This window comes from Echinops telfairi, unplaced genomic scaffold, assembly GCF_000313985.2.
Source record: "Echinops telfairi isolate 266 unplaced genomic scaffold, ASM31398v2 ScPeMD7_443;HRSCAF=831, whole genome shotgun sequence".
Lineage (NCBI taxonomy): Eukaryota > Metazoa > Chordata > Mammalia > Afrosoricida > Tenrecidae > Echinops > Echinops telfairi.
Window position 1 is genome coordinate 48,686,377 of NW_022104341.1, and position 18,964 is coordinate 48,705,340.

The 18,964-nt window shown below is 41.5% G+C and overlaps 1 protein-coding gene across 1 annotated transcript in view; it reads left to right on the forward strand.

The window, feature by feature from the left end:
- The window catches only part of ERICH3 (glutamate rich 3), a gene marked incomplete at its 3' end in the record, with an annotated part of 155,008 nt that extends 139,412 nt beyond the window's left edge, over window positions 1-15,596 (forward strand). Inside the window, exons 13-14 of the mRNA XM_045291739.1 lie at window positions 4,840-4,968; window positions 13,561-15,596. Coding sequence (XP_045147674.1) covers window positions 4,840-4,968; window positions 13,561-15,596 — 2,165 coding nt within the window. The remainder of the gene's footprint in view (window positions 1-4,839; window positions 4,969-13,560) is intronic.
- Between the last annotated feature and the right edge of the window lie 3,368 nt (window positions 15,597-18,964).

An 18,964-nucleotide genomic window follows, 5' to 3' on the forward strand; every position in this document is an offset into this window, starting at 1 on the left:
AATATGCATGCCTTACAAATATCCAAAGTGGGGGTGGGGAACAGGATATAAGAAAAGACAAAAACATCCAGTTATGTGTTGCCCAAAAGTCATGCCTAACCAGAGAAAGGGAATGGATTAAACACATACTATATAAATGCAAGAACAACTAAGTAGGAGTTACACTGTGAAGATCCAGTATCTAGAACTCAAGGCTAAAGTGTTAAATGATGCAAGGGAGAAATCTTTTTTTTTTTTTTCCTTGAAAGTTAGTAAAAAAGATAGTAGAAAAACAGGTCAATGTAATCTAAATACTGGTTTACAAAGGCGTCATTGTTTTCTGTTTCTTTCTTTCCGGTAGCACGAGCAGAAATTGGTCAATCCATGTTCTGAGATCACACTGCACTTAAACAGGAAATTATTCAGTATAGAAAATGAATCCTCATCTTTAAAAAGGGTAAAAAATTAAAAGTTTACATACGTCTTGGATCTAAGAAAAAACATTACCCTCTAAGATAATTAATTGATTGTGAAACTATTGAGAACCACAGATGTTTTTAATGAGGTGACCAGTTTCAACTGATGGCCTCAAATAGCTGTCAGACGTCAATAGGCGATTCAAAGTACAATGGAAAAATGCAGAAAATAACTCACAGCTCTCGAGTCAGTCAACTCCTAGGGAGGGCCAGGGGTGGGCCACTCACCGCAAGGCCGGCAGTTTCAAACCAGCGACGCTGTGCGAGAAAGATGAAGCTTTCTACCGAGGTGAAAATCTACAATTTGCAAACTCTATAGGGTCAGTTCTACTCTGTACTATAGACTTTGTATGAGTCAAATTATAATAAACAATAAACAAGCAAAAAGAAGTTAGAATAATTATGCATAAATGATAACAAAATATATGACAAATGGGAAATCATTCTAAATATTTGAACAGAACAATAAATATAAATGTGTTGCTTTTTTCCAAACTAAATGATGATTTCAATGTAGATTATCTTTAAATGTTAAAGATAATATTTTTCGTTGGAAAAATTTAAATAAGAAGAAACCATGTGAAATTCTGAAATATAATTGAATATTTTTTAAGATCTGGGGTGGGGTGGGGAGTCATTTACCATGTTATCAAACCCTGAAGTCTTAAGGGAAAGGAGTAGACCTTGCAAAAGTGTAAAACAAGCAAAACCAAAAATCAAGTTTTTACAATAGCAACCAAGTTACACCTAAAGTTAAAAGGAAAAGTTAAAATCAATAAAAATTTGCAATATGTGTGTGATAAAGAATTGTTAGTGATAACACATGAAGTATCCTTTCACAGCAGAAAGACAAACAGCATAAGAGAAGGAGGTATAGTGTGTGGCAGGACTTTCATAAAATGAAACATTGACTACTGTTATTTAAAACTATATCTTTGCCAACAATTTTCAATTACAAAATTATCAAATGCCAAAGAGTTGATGGAAATTTTGGTGACCCTTGGATAATACAAACAGTTTTCACTTGACTACTAACGTAATGATTACCCCATTACCTGCTGCCATCAAGTTTATTCTAGTTCATAACAACCCTGCAGAGGGGTCCAAGCCTGTAAATCGGTAGGAAAGCAGACAACCTTAGAATGGCCGGTGGGTTTGAACTGCTAATCTCTCAGCATATTAATAGGCTCATATTCACCCAGAGGCACCTTAGAAGAAAGTTCTTGTAATATACTTCTGTATAGCTCCCAGTCAAGAAAACCTCCTGGAACAATTCTACCTGGTAAGTCCTACAGTGTCCATGATGCAGACCCGACTTAGCAATATCTGGTTTGGTTTATTGATATTTTGGACCATACTGCAGGGACATAAGGCCAGTCGTCATTATAGAAAAAAAATGTTCATTGATACCTTTTTCTATGAAGAACATTTATAAACATGTATCAAGAGTTTCTTAAAAATTCATGCTTTTTGATCCAGAAATTGAAATTCTAAAACTCTGTCTTAAAGAAATAGTCAGAAATATGTAGAAAAATGATTAACTGGTATAAAAAATAGCTCTACAATCACAAAGGAATGGAAGCAATTCTTTATCCAACAATATCCATTTGGCTAACCAAATATTAATAATATGATATTGCACATAAAAGTAATTGGTTTTTAAAAATTTATTTACATGGGAAATATTGTATAGCTAAATAAATAACATGAGATTGGAAAATAGATAGTAGTAATACAGTAAAATGTATGTAGAAATTCACCATCATGATAACAGTTGTTTTTAGTCATGAAACAGTAATTTTTGTTTTCATATGAAAGGAAAATACAATATAATGTATCTTTAAACTTTCTTTTCAAATTAAAGAACAACTTCTTTAATGCCACAGTATTTCTATATTTCAAAAATATCGATAGTAATCTTAATCATATAACCAGAAAGGTACTTTTTAAAGAAATTCTCTGTATGAAACTTGTTTTTGTTTCTTTAATGGCAACCTGTCTAGAATGGTAAAGGAGAGAAGCCCTAAGGGACAAAGGTTACATGGGTAGAGAAAACCAAGTGATGTGTCATATCGCTGACATGCACGATTCTGTGTGCACGGTCCTTCTTTACCAAGGTGGAAAACAAGCTTATACACCTGACAAGTTCTTGCTTTTAAGCTTTAGAAGAACATCTGTGGGGGAAAAATGACCCTGTGAAGCTCTTTGGTTTTCCATCTCTTGAGTCCCGGATGCTCAAACCAGCTTCCCATTCTGCCTCAATCAGAACAGGCAACACGTACTTATCCAAGTTCTCATACACTTCCAAAGTCTACACTTCCAGGCAAACCAGCAGCTATGAGCAAGTGGTGATCACAGTTCTGAGACAGAGACTGCAATCTTCACTGTTAATTCTGAGTGAGTTGTAATTTTCAGATTATACTAGTGCTGTTTGGCTTCTTAGAATAATCTTTTGGTTCCATAGTTGCTACATCTTTATTTGAATTATTGTTTATGACTCATTATGTAAAACATTATTTTGTAGCTGTGGGCTGTTTGAAAACAAATCCATATGTCTTGTAAGCACTGATGAAACAACATTTCATCTACTTGCTGCTAAATCAGACTTCGTCCTGACCCCTCTGAAGGGATATCTATTGTTCGGTCAGTCTAGAAGATTTATATACAAAACCCTCCTCCAGTGCATAGTTAAACTCACTGTGAACACTTTTGTAAAAGAGTAGAATGGTATTTAACATATATGCACTATGTTAACAATGTAGTTGACCGGATAACAAGCCCAGCTATCATCTAATTGTGAGCTGATGTCACATTTAAATTGTATTCACGTAAAAACTATGTGTTCTATTGGATGAATTATGGGAAATTGATCATCAAAAATGTGTTTAAGGAGCATTGAATGCCAATAGGTTTTCCAAGATGTCATCTTTACAGAGTAGACTGGCACATACTTCTCCAGCTGGTAGCTTCAAACCACCAACCTTTCAGTGACCAGCATGTGAACTGTTAGTTACAGAAAGCCGGAGGACTCAGCCTATCTGGTGGTATGGTCTGGAAAGCCTCCTTCTGAGCAGGTCTCTGCTCATGCTTCTGCTGAAGACTAAATCCGAGACCACTAAGCCACACGTCTTTAGCTTGATCACTGTCCTACTACTCTGAGGGCTGAGTTTCCTTACAAAAACATTTCCCCACTAAAATGCTAAAATTTGTTCTGATTAGGTTAATCAGTTAATTTTTTGAAGTAAGGTTAAACAAATACAGCTAACTGTTGGTCAATTAACACAGCCAGCCTCTTACTCATGTCAGAGAGCCAGGCTGTTTTCATTATTGGGTTTTCTTGTATTAGAGTTCTCGCATGAAGTGTCTGTGTGGCAAGGAAAGAAAGAAAGAAAGGCAGATGTCAATGAGGTGTTGCTTGTGAGAACTTTTGTTAGTCAGAAGGAGGTATGGTGTTAGATGTGGGGATTTAGAAAGATAGGTCATCAGCACGTGAATATGGAATATAGTCCAGAAGGTGCGGTAACTAAAGGAACTCTTAATTGACTTTAACATTTTGCCTAGAATCATAGCAGATTGGCTGATGATCCTTAAAATAATAACTTGTTATCTTTATCACCACCACCACCATCATCATCGTAGATAGATAAGTAATTTAGACACTAGCTAATAATTACACTTTGCATATATTACTTCAATTAATCCTCCTAATAACCACTGAGTAGCTATTATATTTTTGTCATATGAGTAAACTGAGGCTTAAGTCAAAAATTTGCCCAAGGTAGCCCAGGGAGAGGAATGGAACTTGAATCTAACTGAAGTTCTAGCTTCTGATTTTCAACTCTAAGTTAGTAATCACTCAGTTATAGACTACAGGAGATTCTATGACAGCTTTTACTGTAATGTTTAGAGGTGTTTTGTAATCGTTTTTTGTTTTTTTCCACATTGGGAGTGTGTACTAGGATCTGGTCACTAAAACCTACTAATGGATGAAATGCACACAGTATAGTCAGCTTGGGTAGGTTTAGCAATTGAAAAGGGCAGGAGGGCTGACATCATAAAATGCATAACACATGTACCTAGAAAGACAAAGGCAACTAAACTAAACGGCTTTTCCAATTGTTTCACTGCATGTGCATTTGGCAAATCTGCCACTGGTGCTTTGAGTGGTTATTTTAATGCAGCCATTTCTTTGCATGGATTTCTTTTGCTGTGCAATCATCTGTGTATTCTGCTTTCTTTCTGAAATCATAGCTTGAGAGTTGTTGAATTCTAATAGATTTGAAAAACAAGGCCATATTTTAATGCTCCTTAAAATTAACCCCATCTTTCCAATGATTCCATGACCTGTTTTCATACCTTGTAATATTTCATGGTCTCCAACCAGATAGGCAGATAACAGCGGAGTCCTTGGAACCTGGCCAACACAATCCCCCTGGTGCTGAACCGTGGACGGGCAGCACTGAGGAGGAGCGAGAGAAGCACTTGAGGAAGCTGGAGATGGACATACATTCTGGTAAGGACATGTCGTTACCTGGGAAAGAAATCACAGAAATCCTCGGCCAAAGGCAGCCCTATTTCTATCATGCATTTTTGCATGCGTTTCCCCTATAACATCTTTGATTTCCTTTCCCTTAATGAACATGAGAGCAGGGGGTGCTGGAGAGGCCTGATATGGAACTCTAAAGTTGTCATTAGATATGACTATTGCTCTCTTTTGTTGCAAAAGAAAAAGAGAGAAAACAAAACAAAGGAAGGGCTTCAGATTGTGAAATCCTGGTAGAGATGTTCAGATCAGAATAATGGCCTATTTTGTTGTTTGCCTCCCAGTTAGTTGAAAGGTAGGCACCTTTTCCTAAGCTGATCCACTGGAGACATTGCGCACCCAGGCACATCTCACAAGGAATTCAGTGGTGCCCTTCATTTCCTGAAAGTAGGAAAGAATTGTTATGAACATGCAATCTGACTTTCAAACAGAAGTATTCCAGCCGTAAGAGATGCTGATTAGAGTGATATAACAGGGCAGGCTAAATGCTCACATATCGTTGGTCAAATCAGTTTTTCTCATATTTAGTGAACAACGTTTTAAAAATCCTGAATTGAATGTGCTACGTAGTCATCAAGGACCTTCACCTCTACTCTTTAATGGTGTTGTTATGTGCCTTCACGTCAATTAATGAGAGTCATCGAGAATTGTGAGGCATCTGAGATTTTAGTTTACTTCCAAAACACAGAAATTAATCTGCTGCAGGCTCATGAAGGCTGCCAGAAGACACAAGACTCCTGAGTCCAAATAAAAAGGAAATTATTACTCATGGCAAATAGCAGTAGCCAGTAGATCTCCATTTGTGCTGGTTTCTGAGTCCGACCCCACCATCACCACCACCAAACCATATGGAGAGAGCCAGATGACATGTGTATATCATGGGCGGAGTCAAAATGGGAAGGCACCTGGGCTTCAGGAGGCAGTCAGTAAGCCTGTCTGCCTTCTGCTCAGGAGGGTGAGCTGACATTATTACATTAGATAATAAATTGTCCTGTGCTGCTTTAGAGGTAGACATTTTATTTTCGAGGGAGAATATATATATATATATCCTTAGTTTCTGGTCATAAGAATAGGACAAGTTCTGCTGCAAAACCAACTCTTAGTACTTTCCATCTCTGCACCTGGTTTAATGATGTTACTGTCTACTACCATTCATCAGGGGGGGTGTCCATGTTAACTCAATAACGTATGAGTTCCTATATAACCTAGGTTTCTGATACCTTTGAATTTTGTTGACCTTATCTACTCTGTTAGGCTTTGTGAAGATCATCAATCATGTGTGTGAAGCATCCAGCAGAGTTATGGCAATTTAACATCTGCGCACTACATGGAAGATTACTCAAATGCATTTCAGAGATAGGACAAGCTTAAAATATGCTCATTTTCCAGAAGAAAGTATCAGCAAAGAGTTCCAATATAATCTCATTTATTAAATGAGTAACAATAAAATAACATATTGCATTTTAAAGAGAAGTGTCAATTCTCCAAATAAAGTAAACATAATTTGAACACTAATTTGAATGCTGTCAAAGATTATTGGAAGTACCACGAACTTCCAAAAGAACCGACAGGTCTGTGTTGGAAGCAGGACAGTCCGAATGCTCTTTAGAGGCAAGGACGGTGAGACATCGTCTCATGTACTGTGGACAAGTTGTCGTAAGAGACCAGCCCCTGGAGAAGGACATCAGACTTTGTAAAATAGAGGGCAAGACAAAAGGGAAAGACCTTTGACAAGATGGATTGACCAGTGGATGCAACAATGGACTCAACTAGAAGAACAATTGTGAGGATGGCCCAGGACGGAACAGTGTTTCATTCTGTTATAAGTGAATGAGGAACCAAAATTTCGTCACGTTTTATTTCCAAGTTCCCAGAACTAGCATTCTCACCCAGGCCTATCAGATCCCAAGTCCACATTCATGTCATTCCATCGGCGTGCCCCTATTTAGAAATGTTGCTGACTCTCATTATTATGTTTCAAAGAAAATTATGAAGCTACATTTTTTTAAATATCATGTTTCTATAATCATCTTTCTTACGAAGGCCTCCTGTTCTCCTCGTTTGCTGTTGGAAGGTCAGGTCTGACCTCACTGCAGGGAGTATGTTCACACAGCAGCTCGGCTGGATGCCTTTAGTACTTTCTACCGGAGCATTTCAGCATAGTGTGTTATTGCATCTTGTTGAGGCAATTTCATTCCATGTTTGCCTGAATGTTCTTTAATTAACTCATAAATTTAGAGGCCATCTTCACAAAACAAAGGACTTCATTTAAATGTTTTTATAGCTGACTTCTTAATATACTTTCATGAAGGAATTTGCATAACAACAGATATACTATTAAGAAGCTTGACACACACGTTGCTTCCTCATGTTTTAGTTTAATTTTGTTTTAAATCCAGTAATCATCTCTAATGAGATACAATGTGCTCCATTATCTCAGGTGAATTGACTCTAGGCTCTGTGAATAAGCACTGTTTCTACATTTCCCTTTGGAAGCTTTTAGGTGCTCTTTCAGTAATAGCGGATGTGGCATGATGAGGACTACTATAAAAGTAACCGTCAGCCCATTGATGAAACTGAAATTTTCATTGTGCTCCTTTCAAACAAGACATCAGGTCTTCCATAATGATAGGTGCATTGTTTTTAGGGAGATGTAGTTTCAGACACCCCTTGTCAACAAGTTTGTTATTCTGTGGTGGCTTGTGTGCTGCTGTGATTCTGGAAGTTAGGTCATTGGTATTTTAAATAACATAGGGTCACCCAAAGGGACAGGTCTCAGCTGTTGTTCCAGTCTAAGAAGAGACTACAAAGAAGGAGTAGATGGTTCACTTCTAAGGCCTTTGCCACAGAAAGCTTTATGGATAGTATGGAAACATTGTCACTTACTGAACACCTCCTGACTAGAAGCAGAACGCTGTCAGAGACAGGCCAGAAGATGTGCCACTCAGGTCAGAAGGCACAGAAAGATCTGCTTTCTTAGAGTAGAGCTGCCATAATGATGTGGATGGAGTAAAGCCTTCGGGACTTTCATTTGCTGATAGAATACCCCTCTAAATGAGAAGAAACCATTGCAATCATCAATTTACCATTGGAGTGTGGAATGTATGAGGTATGAATCTAGGAAAATTGGGAATTGTCAAAAATGAAATGGAACCCATCAAGAATGATATTATAGGTGTCAGTGAGTGGAAATGGACTGGTGTTGGCCATTTTTAAAATAAGAAATGTATATAGTTTACCGTGATAGGAATAACAGATTCAAAGGAAAGGTATCACATTCATCTTCAGAAAGGACATTTTGAGATCTGTCTTGAAGTACAAAGCTTTCTGGGATAAGATAATGTCTACGTGTATACATGGAAATCTAGTCAATACAACAATTGTTCAAATTTATGAACAAACCACTAAAGCTAGTGAGGCAGAAATTGAAGAATTCTACCAACATTGTCACTGAAATTGATTGAAGAGGCAATCAAGATCCATTGATAATTGTTAGAAACAAAGATGAGAGAATAGTGTTTGGAAACTATGGTCTTGGTGACAGAAACAAAACTTGAGGTCACATGATGGAATTTTGCACATCTAACACCTTCATCATAGACACCTCTCTTCAAGAACACAAAGGGTGACTATACACGTGGGCTTCTCCAGATGAAAGACAGAAATCAAACTGATTAAATCTGCAGGAAGAGAGAGTGTAGAAACTCAGTATCAGCAGATAAAATGAAGCCTAGCCCTATCTGTGGAAAAGGTCATCAACTGCTCATATGCAAGTACAGATTGAAGCTGAAGAAAAAAAATTAAAGCCCACTAGAGCTGAAATATGACCTTGAGTATATCCACATGAATTTCAAGAACACTTGTATGCTCTTCGAACAATGTATGATTCATTGAACACTGATGACAGAAGCCCTGGTGAGCTGTGGGAGGACATCAAGAGCATCACACATGAAGAAAGCAAGGGGCCTTTGGAAAAACTAGAGAGAAGGAAAAGATCAGCATGGATGTCAGAAGAAACTCTGAAACGTACTCTTAATCATAAAGGAGCCAATGCAAATGGAAAATATGATGAAGTGCAAGACCCAACTCTCACTGCCATTGAGCCAATACTGACTCATAGCAACTCCCTGTATGTTACTGAAACCGCAACTACATATGGGACTAGAATAGTCTTTCTCCTGTGGAGCTGCTGGTAGTTTCGAACTTCTGACCATTCGGATTGCCACCCAACTTGTAGCCATTACACCGCCAGGGCTATAGCTGAACAGAAAATTTCAAAGGGAAGCTTTAGAAGGCAACAGATATTATAGTGAAATATGTAGACCTAGAGTTAGAAAACCAAAACTAATAACATACTTGGCACATATGAAACTGAAAGAACTCAAGAAAAGAATTCAAGCCTTGAGTTGTAATATTGAAAGATTCTATAGGCAAAATATGGAAGGCTACAGGAAACACTAAAAGAAGAAGGAAAGAATACACAGAGTCACCATACCAAAATGAACTACTCAATGTTCCACCATTTCAAGAGGAAGCATATGAGCGAGAACCAATGGTACTGAAGGAAGAAGTTTGAACTTCACGGAAAGCATTAGCCAAAAAAACATTTCAGGAATTGATGGAATGCCAGTTAAATGTTTCAATAAGCTGATGAAGCACTGGAAGCATTCACTCATCTATGTCATCTATATATTTGCAAAGAAAGATGACCCAATAGAATGTGCAAATTATAGAGCAATATCATTAATATCAGGTACACATAAAATTTTGCTGAAGATCATCCAACAAACAGTAGCACATTGACAGGAAGATGCCAAAGGTTCAGATGGGATTCAGGAAAGGAAATGAGACAAAGTGTATCATTGTTAATGTCAGCTGGATCTGGGTTGAAAGCAATTATTATCAGAAGGATGCTTACTTGTGTTTCATTGACTATCCAAAGGCACATGACCATGTGGATCACAACTATGGATAACCTTGAGATGGATGAGAATTCCAGAACTTCATTATGCTCATGAAAACTTAAAATGGATCAAGAGGCAGTTGTGTAAACTTAACAAGGGGATATTGCATGCCATAAAATGAGGAAATGTGTGCATCAGGGTCTCATTCTCTATACTAACCATACTTATTCAAAATGAATGCTGAGCAAATAATAAGAGAAGGTGGATTATAGGAAGAAGAATATGGCACTAGAATGGAAGGAAAGCTTATGAACAAACTATGATATGGAGTTACACAACTTTGCTTGTTGAAAGTGGGGAGGACCTGAAGCACATGCAGATGAAGATCAAGGATTGCAGCCTTCAGTGTGGTTTACAACTCAATGTTAAGAAAACAAAAATCCTCACAACTGGACAAATAGGTAACATCACGATAAATGGGTAAAAAGTTGAAGTTACCCAGGATTTCATTTTGCTTGGCTCCACAATAAATGTTCACAGAGCAGCGGATGAGATTGAACACCACATTGCATTGGGTAAATCTGCTGCACAAGACCTCTTTAAAGTATTGAAAAGCAAGGATGTCACTTTGAGGACTAAGGTGCTATTGACACAAGTCATGATATTTTCAATTGCTTCATATGCATGTGAAAGTAGGACATTGCATAAGGGAGACCGAAGAAGAATGGATGAATTTGAGTTGTGCTGGAGAGGGAAATGGAAAGTACCATGGCCTGCTAAAATGACAAACCTATCTGACTTTGAAAAAGTACTGCCACAGGGCTCCTTAGTGGCAAGGATGGCGAGACTTCATTTTATGTACCTTGGACAGATTGCCATGAGAGACTTGTCCCTGAAGAAGACATCATGCTTGGTAAAGAGAAGGGGTAGTGAAAAAGAGGAAGGTCCTCAACAAGATTGAGTGATACAGCGGTTTCAAGAACGGGCTCAAGCATAAAAACAATTGTGAGGATGGTGCCGGATGCGGCAGTGTTTCCTTTTGTTGCACACAGGGTCACGATGACGTGGAATTGACTTTACGTCACCTTACAATATCAGCTACTACCGACTTACCTAAAAATGATTTATCGTAGTATTTGGAGGGAGAAAGAAGGAGATATAAGAGAGTATAAGCATGTTTTTTGAAAAAAGAAAATAAGGAAGACACATTGCCTGTATCATAAACTTACATTATCTAGATGTTGTCACCCTGCTATGATAACTTATTTTACAGCATCTAAAACAGTGTTTGATGAATAAAAGAGAAAATCCAATTAATAAATATTAAGACGATCATTTTAGAAGATTCTATTTCCAGTGTTATTCTGCAGTTGGAAAATTAAAATGCCTTAACATGACATGAATTTTCTTATTTGATGCAACAAATGTATGTCTTTGTTAAGTAATAAATGCATTTGAAGCCTTTTAAAAAACATACTGAATTTATAGTTATTGAAGTGTTATAGCTTGTACATTGTATTTGCCAGGGAATTATGGATAAGAATTTATGAAATACATCAAGAAGATTATCTATGTTGAAAATTATCACAGACTACAAAGTCTTGCCTTGCCCTGTGATCTTGTTTTGCCAAAGGCAAATCCGTTTTTGAACAAAGATGGGAGGTATCCTGACCTGTGCTACAAATTGGTGTCTTTAGAAAAAATTCTTACCTTGAGCCACAAAATTATTTGATGACTACGTCTAGATGACAGAGAGAGAGACCAGTTATATAGATTCCAAGTGATAGCACACTTATAGGACAAAGTAGAACCGCCCCATACGGTTCCCAAGTCAGTACCTTAGTCAGCCTCAGTAGACTGTCACTTCATTCGCCCACGGAGCTACTGCTGGTCTTGGACCACTCATGTTTTGATGAGCACTACAACTCTGAATCACTGCATCACCTTTTCTTTTTTTCCTACTGCCATTGAGCTGTTGCCAACTCATAGCAACCCTGTGAGTTTCTTACACTGCTAACTCTTTATGGGAGTATAAAGTGCCATCTTTCTCCCTCAGAGTGTCCGTGCTTTCGAACCGCTCCCCACCAGGACTCGTCCTATATCATCAGGTCTCCTTAAATCAAGATATTATACAAACCTAATTTACACCCATCAAGTCAATTCCAACTCACAGTGATTTCTGAGATTTAAACTCTTTAAAGGAGTTGAAAACCTCATCATTCACTCACAGAGCAGCTGGTGGTTCTGAACCACAAAGCCAACAGGATGCTTATTGCATCACACACAAAACAAAACAACAAAAAAAAACAAACAAGAACCCCCCGCCCCCAGCCCCCAAAACTCATTGCCATCCATTCAGTGCAGACTCAGAGCTAACCTCTATGGGTTTCTAAGACTGTAACTGTTATGGGAGTAGGAAACTCAGTCATAATGTATAACTATTACACCACCGGGGCTTCTTATTAAAACAACAACAACAACACACATGCATCAGCCAACTTTGATTTATTGTGATTCTAAAAGACAGGGTAGCACGCCCACCTGTGGAGTTCTGAAACAACTTTCTGACTTTGTGGTTAGTAGTCCAGTAGCTTAATAATATCTAGCACACTGCTCAGTTCACACTGTTTATGATGATCCTGTTAAATGGTCACATGGACCAGAAATGTGGGAAAAGGGCAGTTTTATAAGGAATCATTATTTTTAAGAAGGTAAAATTGTCACTGTTCATCTTGTACAACTATTCTGCTAATCTTATTATTTGAAGGGAAACCAGAAGGATTGTCTGTACACCTATTTGTTTATGTGTTCATGTGTGAATGCTTAACATTTTAGTGCTTCAAAGAGTTTCTTTGCTTTTCAACATTTGTAATGTTTAACTCTTGTTGTTTCCTCCCCAAATATCCATTAAATTTGACAGCACTCTTCATCATAACGGGACACCACTAAATAATAGTGCACATTTGTGTTAGTCTGGGTACTTTAGAGAAACAAATCCACAGAAACTCATGTATCAGAGAGAGTTTTATATAAAAGTTAAGTGCACATCAAGAAAACATCCCAACCCAGTGCTGCCCAAGCCCACAAGTCCGACATTAACCCATATGTCCAACACCAATCCACAAAGTCCTCCTCCATCTCACAAAACAGACACAATGATGCCAACTGCAGGAGAAAAGCCGAGTCAGTGAATGTGTAAGCATCTCAGCGCTGGCAAGGGTCTCCACACGGGTTCTCCAGTTCTCCAGGGCTGCATCGGGGTTGATCCATGTGACTTCTCCTCAGGGATGTCTTGCAGGAAGTGAGCCTTGCAAGCTGAAGCAGGGAACTGGGTAAGGCAGCTGTACCCTGGTCCGACCATCAGAAAGCAAGAGACCCAAGAACTAGAAAGGCGAAACTCACGGAGCCCTTTATTCCTCCACCCTTCAATTAGCCCCACATGTGTTTATTGGCCAGTTTGGCACAATAAACTACCTCAGCACTATAGAGGATAGTTATACCAGAAAATGAAGGAAGTGTTTTGTGTATAATATCAGTTACCCCTTGATATTATGTATAAAAATATGTCTTACACTTAAGTGTTATCTACTATTATATGTACATTTCCTCCTCAGCCACTGGTGAAAGTAACGTTGGTTCTCTAACCTTGTATTTATAGCACCAAATGGGACCTCAGTGGTGGAAGGAAGGCTCGACTCAGACACGGAATCCAAGCAGGTTGCACCACACATGCATACGCTGGAGACAAAGGCAACCATAGAACCTGTTCCCCAACCCAAGGATGCCGACACAATAGAGGGAAAAGGGGAGATGACCTTGGCAGGGGACATAGAGCTTAATGGGCAGTGGAAGGCAGCCACAGTGCAGCCAGTGTTAACAGAAGAACCCTTGACTGTGGAGAGCGAGGCCCCTCAGGAGTTGGTGGATCTGGCAAGGGCAGCAGCTGACAGGGATGGAAATCTGGGTGAAGAAGGGTTAAAACCAGTAGAGGCAGAAGGAGCCAGAGCCTTTGCTTGTCTGAATGAAGACCGGGCTCCCGTGGAGCAGGGCTCCAAACGGAGCAAGCTTGAGACTGGCAAGGCCATGTCAGAAGGGGATGAGGATTCGGGGAAGCCAGGGCTGGGAAGCAGGGCAGTAGCTCAGCATTCAGAGCTGGCTGGGGCGGTCGCGGTGTTATTAGAGATGCCACTGGAGAAGGGAGCAGGCCCAAGAGGGGCTGGGACTAGAGAAGCAAGGCCTGGGAAGCCAGGGGATACAGAGTGTGAAGAGGAAGGAGGCACCCACTTCGCGAAGACAGCCCCAGGGGAACCAGCAACACCCAAGAGAGAAGATGGCTCCGCAGAGGGAGAGGAACCCATCAAAGGGTCAAAGGAGGCCATAGGAATAGAAGTATCTCTGAGCTCCTCCAGCTCCGAGAAGACAGATGAGCTACATCAGATGAGTGGGCAGGATAGCCCTGAAGAAGGAAGGAGCGGACTTAAGAACGGCGTGGACTTGGAGACGATTGAGACGGAGACAGCAGATCACAAGCAAGATGGCAGCAGAGACGTGAGGCCCAGAACCCCTCTGAGAGAAGGGGCATCGGAGGGCAAAGAGGGGGAAAGGGTCAGTGCTTCGAAAGAGGGACCCGCGCTGCAGGAGGAAGAGGGGGCGCAAAGGAACGAACCCCCCTCTGCGGGCGATGCCCAGCCTGCTGTCCAGGGGCTGAGCCCGGGCTCTGATCAGGCAGACTCCAGGGCAGTGACCTTGGCCCGAGCGCGCCCAGAGGAGTCGCTCCCCGCTGGAGGAATAGCCTTGCTGGAAGCGGAGGAGGGATTGGAAAAGTCCCTGGGAAACACTTGGGCTCCAGGGACAGAAGGGGACCAGGAAGGGGACCAGGGGCAGGAGGGCAGAGAGGCCGAGGCTGGCAGCAGGGCAGAGATGTCCCAGCAGGAGGCTGCAGGCCCACAAGGGGACAGACAGGGTGGGTTGGGCGTCCCTGAGAGCCAATGGTCAGCAGAAGCACGGGTGACAATTGTCACCTCCGGTGAGACTGAGGAGGGTGAAGTCAAAGGTCAAGATGGCCTTGCAGACCTGGAGGGGAGGGATAAAGAGGAATCTCTACCGGGGCAAGAAGGCGTGAAGGACGTGACAGTGGTCAGAGGCGATGGTCCTGCAGGAGACACCGTGGTGGCAGAAAAGTCGCTTGGAGGAGCACCGGGCGAGGCCCTGGATGAGGCGGAGAGAGGACACCCTGTGGGCCAAGCCGTGCAGAGCAGCAGGAGCACAGCGCCGGCTGGGAACTTGGGCCAGGGGACAGCAGGTGCTCAAGCAGATTCCAGTCAAAGAGACAGGGCAGAAATGGCCACCGAGGAGAGGGAGGGCTTAGCAGACAGTAAGAGAGTGGAGGGGCCAGCCACAAACACAGCCGCCTCCTCGGCAGATGTTGCAGGGGAGGAGACTTGGCAAGAGATGGGAGGAGGAGCTGGACAAACATCTGCCGTGGGGATGGTGGTAGCGGAAATAGCACTGAGCAGAGAAGAGGGGTCAACGGTGCAGGAGGCGACAGTGCCATCAGCACCCGGGCTGGGGCTGCACACTCTGGGAGAGGCTTCCAGTCTGGAGAAGGAGCCGCCCCAGAGACAAGGAAGGGGTCCAGAGGGAGGGAAGGTGGACAGCACTCCGAGGGGAGCAGGCTCCTTGCCAGGGGAGGAGGGGGCAGAGCACAGTCATGGTGGGGAGCAGTCAGGAGCTACCGAAGCCTCCGGACCAGGATGGCCACAGCAAGGCGAGTCAGAGCCGACTAGGGAGGGCACGCAGGCTGCGGAAACACTTCTTGAGACCCCTGATTTCCCTGACACCCACGAGACACCAGAGCTGATGGTGCAAAGAGAAAATGAGGCTGCAGGCGCTGTCCAGCGTCACGTGGAGACTCAAGATACTGCAGGGCAGACGGTGAGTTGGAAGTCTGATCTGTTGGCATCACCTACACACTGACTACCCATGTATAGATCACTGCGTGCAGACAACGTCACAGACATACACACTCGGACGTTTGGCCTGGGGCTGGTGAGGGCCAGGAAAATGACGGTCTGGCCAAGTCACATGCCAAGACTCCATTCTATTTCCCTTATAATCGCAGTCTGGGTCGTTGTGAGCACAACCATCTGAAGGCGTGAGATAGATCCTCGTGTCTCTCTCTTAAAGCAGAACCAGAACAGTTGGGGCGAATCTGTCCCGACGTTCGACAGCCCAGTGCATGTCAGTGTAGAACTGGGTGCTCCACTGGGTTTTTAAGGCTGTGGCTTTTTGGAAGTAGAGTGCCAGCCCTTGCTCCCAGAGGCCTATGGGGGGATTCCAACGGCCCTTCTTTCTGCTAGTAATGCATCTTTCTGTCAGTAGTACATCTTCGTTTGCACCATCCAGGGCTTCTATGTAGCTCCCTTGCAGGGTCAGGCCCCAAAGATGAAAAACAGGACAGAGTGGACGCATCTAGGAGAAGAGGCAGCTTCTCCCCTCTACATCCACAGGGGGCGGGGCCTGGGGGTGGAGGGAATCAAATCCTGTACCAGAATTTATTTCCCATTTAGCATGTAACATAATGAAATGAGGGTTGGCTATGCTTATTTGGCTCCACATAGGCTCCATGCTTTGATTTTTACACGCACACGTGTGTGTGTGTGTGTGTGTGTGTGTGTGTGTGTGTGTGTGTGTGTGTGGTATTAAAAAGTAGAATTGAAGACCAAAATCATTTTTTGCATTTTCGGATCTTTCTTTGATGCCCTCATACTTGTAGTGACTGGTGTCTGCTAGTCTAGGTTACTATAGTCATGCTTCTATTCTTATCATTATTCAGGATATTTAAACGATGTATTCTGGAAGACATGGAGAGTGGATAAAGATTCACCCAAGCATCTTTCCAGGACTTGAGATTTTAACTTTCTTTTAAATCATTATATTTGTGTTTCCAATCTTCTTGTGGAGACCAGTAGCACAGGAAGCAGCTTGAGAAGTCCCTGAAGTAGCCCTGCAAGACACCAGGGAACGGTGGTCCCTGGCCGAGAACGCTGAGACCCTTATGAATTGTACACAGTGAATGTGCCTGGATCCAAACCACAATGGTGATTTCCAAATGTTTGACTTTAGCAAAGATCTATCTTCCAGGCCCAGTCCTGACACCTGAGATTTGTTTAAATTCTTTTTGTAAATTTTGCAATCCAATATTAGTCCTAATTTCTTACCTAGAAGTTTTGTTTACAATGTGTGGCTTTGGGTTTTAATGACTATGAAATTGAGCTCTCAGTGGAGTCCTTGTAAAACCAATACTAAGAGTTGTTCCCACCACAGTGCTCCCAGAAAGACTTCCATTGCATGTACCTTCCCTTACACTTATAAACAGTCATGCAATTATTTTTTCAAGAAAAGTAATTTAAGGTGGAAACATTATTTGAGTAAGCCCTTTGTTATGTGTGTGTTTCTAAATCCACTTGCCCTAAAAGACTCTGAAATGGGTAATGTGCAGAACTTCATTCCTGTAAGGTCTGATGTATAGGGACACTCAAATTTATTTGTTTATTTATTTTTAATCGTTTTATTAGGGGCTCATACAACTGTTATCCCAATCCATACACACATCAATTGTGTAAAACGCATTTGTACATCGTTTCTCAAAACATTTTCTCTCCATTTAAATCCCCGACCTTAGGTCCTCATTTTTCCCCTCCCTCCCCGCTCCCCCCTCCCGCATGAGCCCTTGATAGTTTATAAATGGGTATTTTGTCATATCTTGCCCTGTCCGACGTCTCCCTTCATCCACTTTTAGGTTGTCTGTCCCCCAGGGAGGAGGTCACACACAGTTCCATGTAATCGGTTCCCTCTTTCCTACCCATTCTCCCTTTACCCTCCCTGTTTTGCCACTCACACCACTGGTCCTATAGGGCTCATCCGTCCTGGATTCCCTGTATTTTCAGTTCCTATCTGTACCAGAGGGACACTCAAATTTAAATTGCAGTGGTAAATAATTTATCTAAGTGAGGATAAATATCATAATCACAGCAGGAAAATTCAGGACATCAGCATATAGGCTTATATATGTCAACATCCTAGATTCTAGACTCTGGTTGATTTCATTCAAAGGAAAGGAAAGGAACCATGGATTAAATTAATGTGCTTCTCACCTTTCAGAGTTCTGTTATTTCAAACCTGTGAACTAACCCTGCAGTGCATTGTCAATCAACAGTCACAAACACTTTCTAAATTACCCTGATATTGTTTCCTAGTTGAGCATCCGAGTGCCTCCCAGGGATTTCGATTTCCTTGTAAAAACCTTTGTTCATAAGTCAGTACCTAGAAAAGAGCACTTACATTTCGTCCCTTTTCTCTAGTGAAGTGAAAGAGAACTCCTTAGGCATTCTCTGGTTGGACTACGTGCTAGAATTTCATGCGGGTACTTTCATAAATGACCCAATCGCTGGCCCCACCCCTAAGATTCAGGTCTTGCTGTATTGATTCTTAGGAACCTGCCAGCACAGTGGTTACACATTGGGCTATGAACTGAAAGGTTAGCAGCTCGAAACCACCAGCTGCTCAGCAGGAAAAGGACAGGACTTTCTACTTCAGTAAACAGTTGCAGCCATGGAAACTCACAGGGAAGTTTTACCCTGTCCTGTGGAGTCTCTGCAAGGTGGCATCAGAACAGTGGCAGTGCGTTGGGAAGTTTGTTTGGATATATAAATATATATAATACTTATCTTTACTTAGCTCAATCATCTTCAATCATTTCTACTCTGTAGTCCAAAGGTGAGAAAGACCACCTTAAGTCATCTTGCAGACCATGCTTGTTGCCTGAAACATTCAATTAATCTTGATTGTGTTTTTCATGATAGTAAAAATTATAGTATAATTAAACTCAAAAGTAGAATGGACGAGCAGTTGTCAAAATGTGGTCTTCCAGTCAGCGGTATCAACAATACCTGGCATGTGTTTGAAACACAAATTTCTGGCCACAATCCCACACTCTGTGTAGGGGGCTCAACAATGGATGCTCTAACAAGCCCTCCAGGTGGCTCTGAAGCACTCTTCAA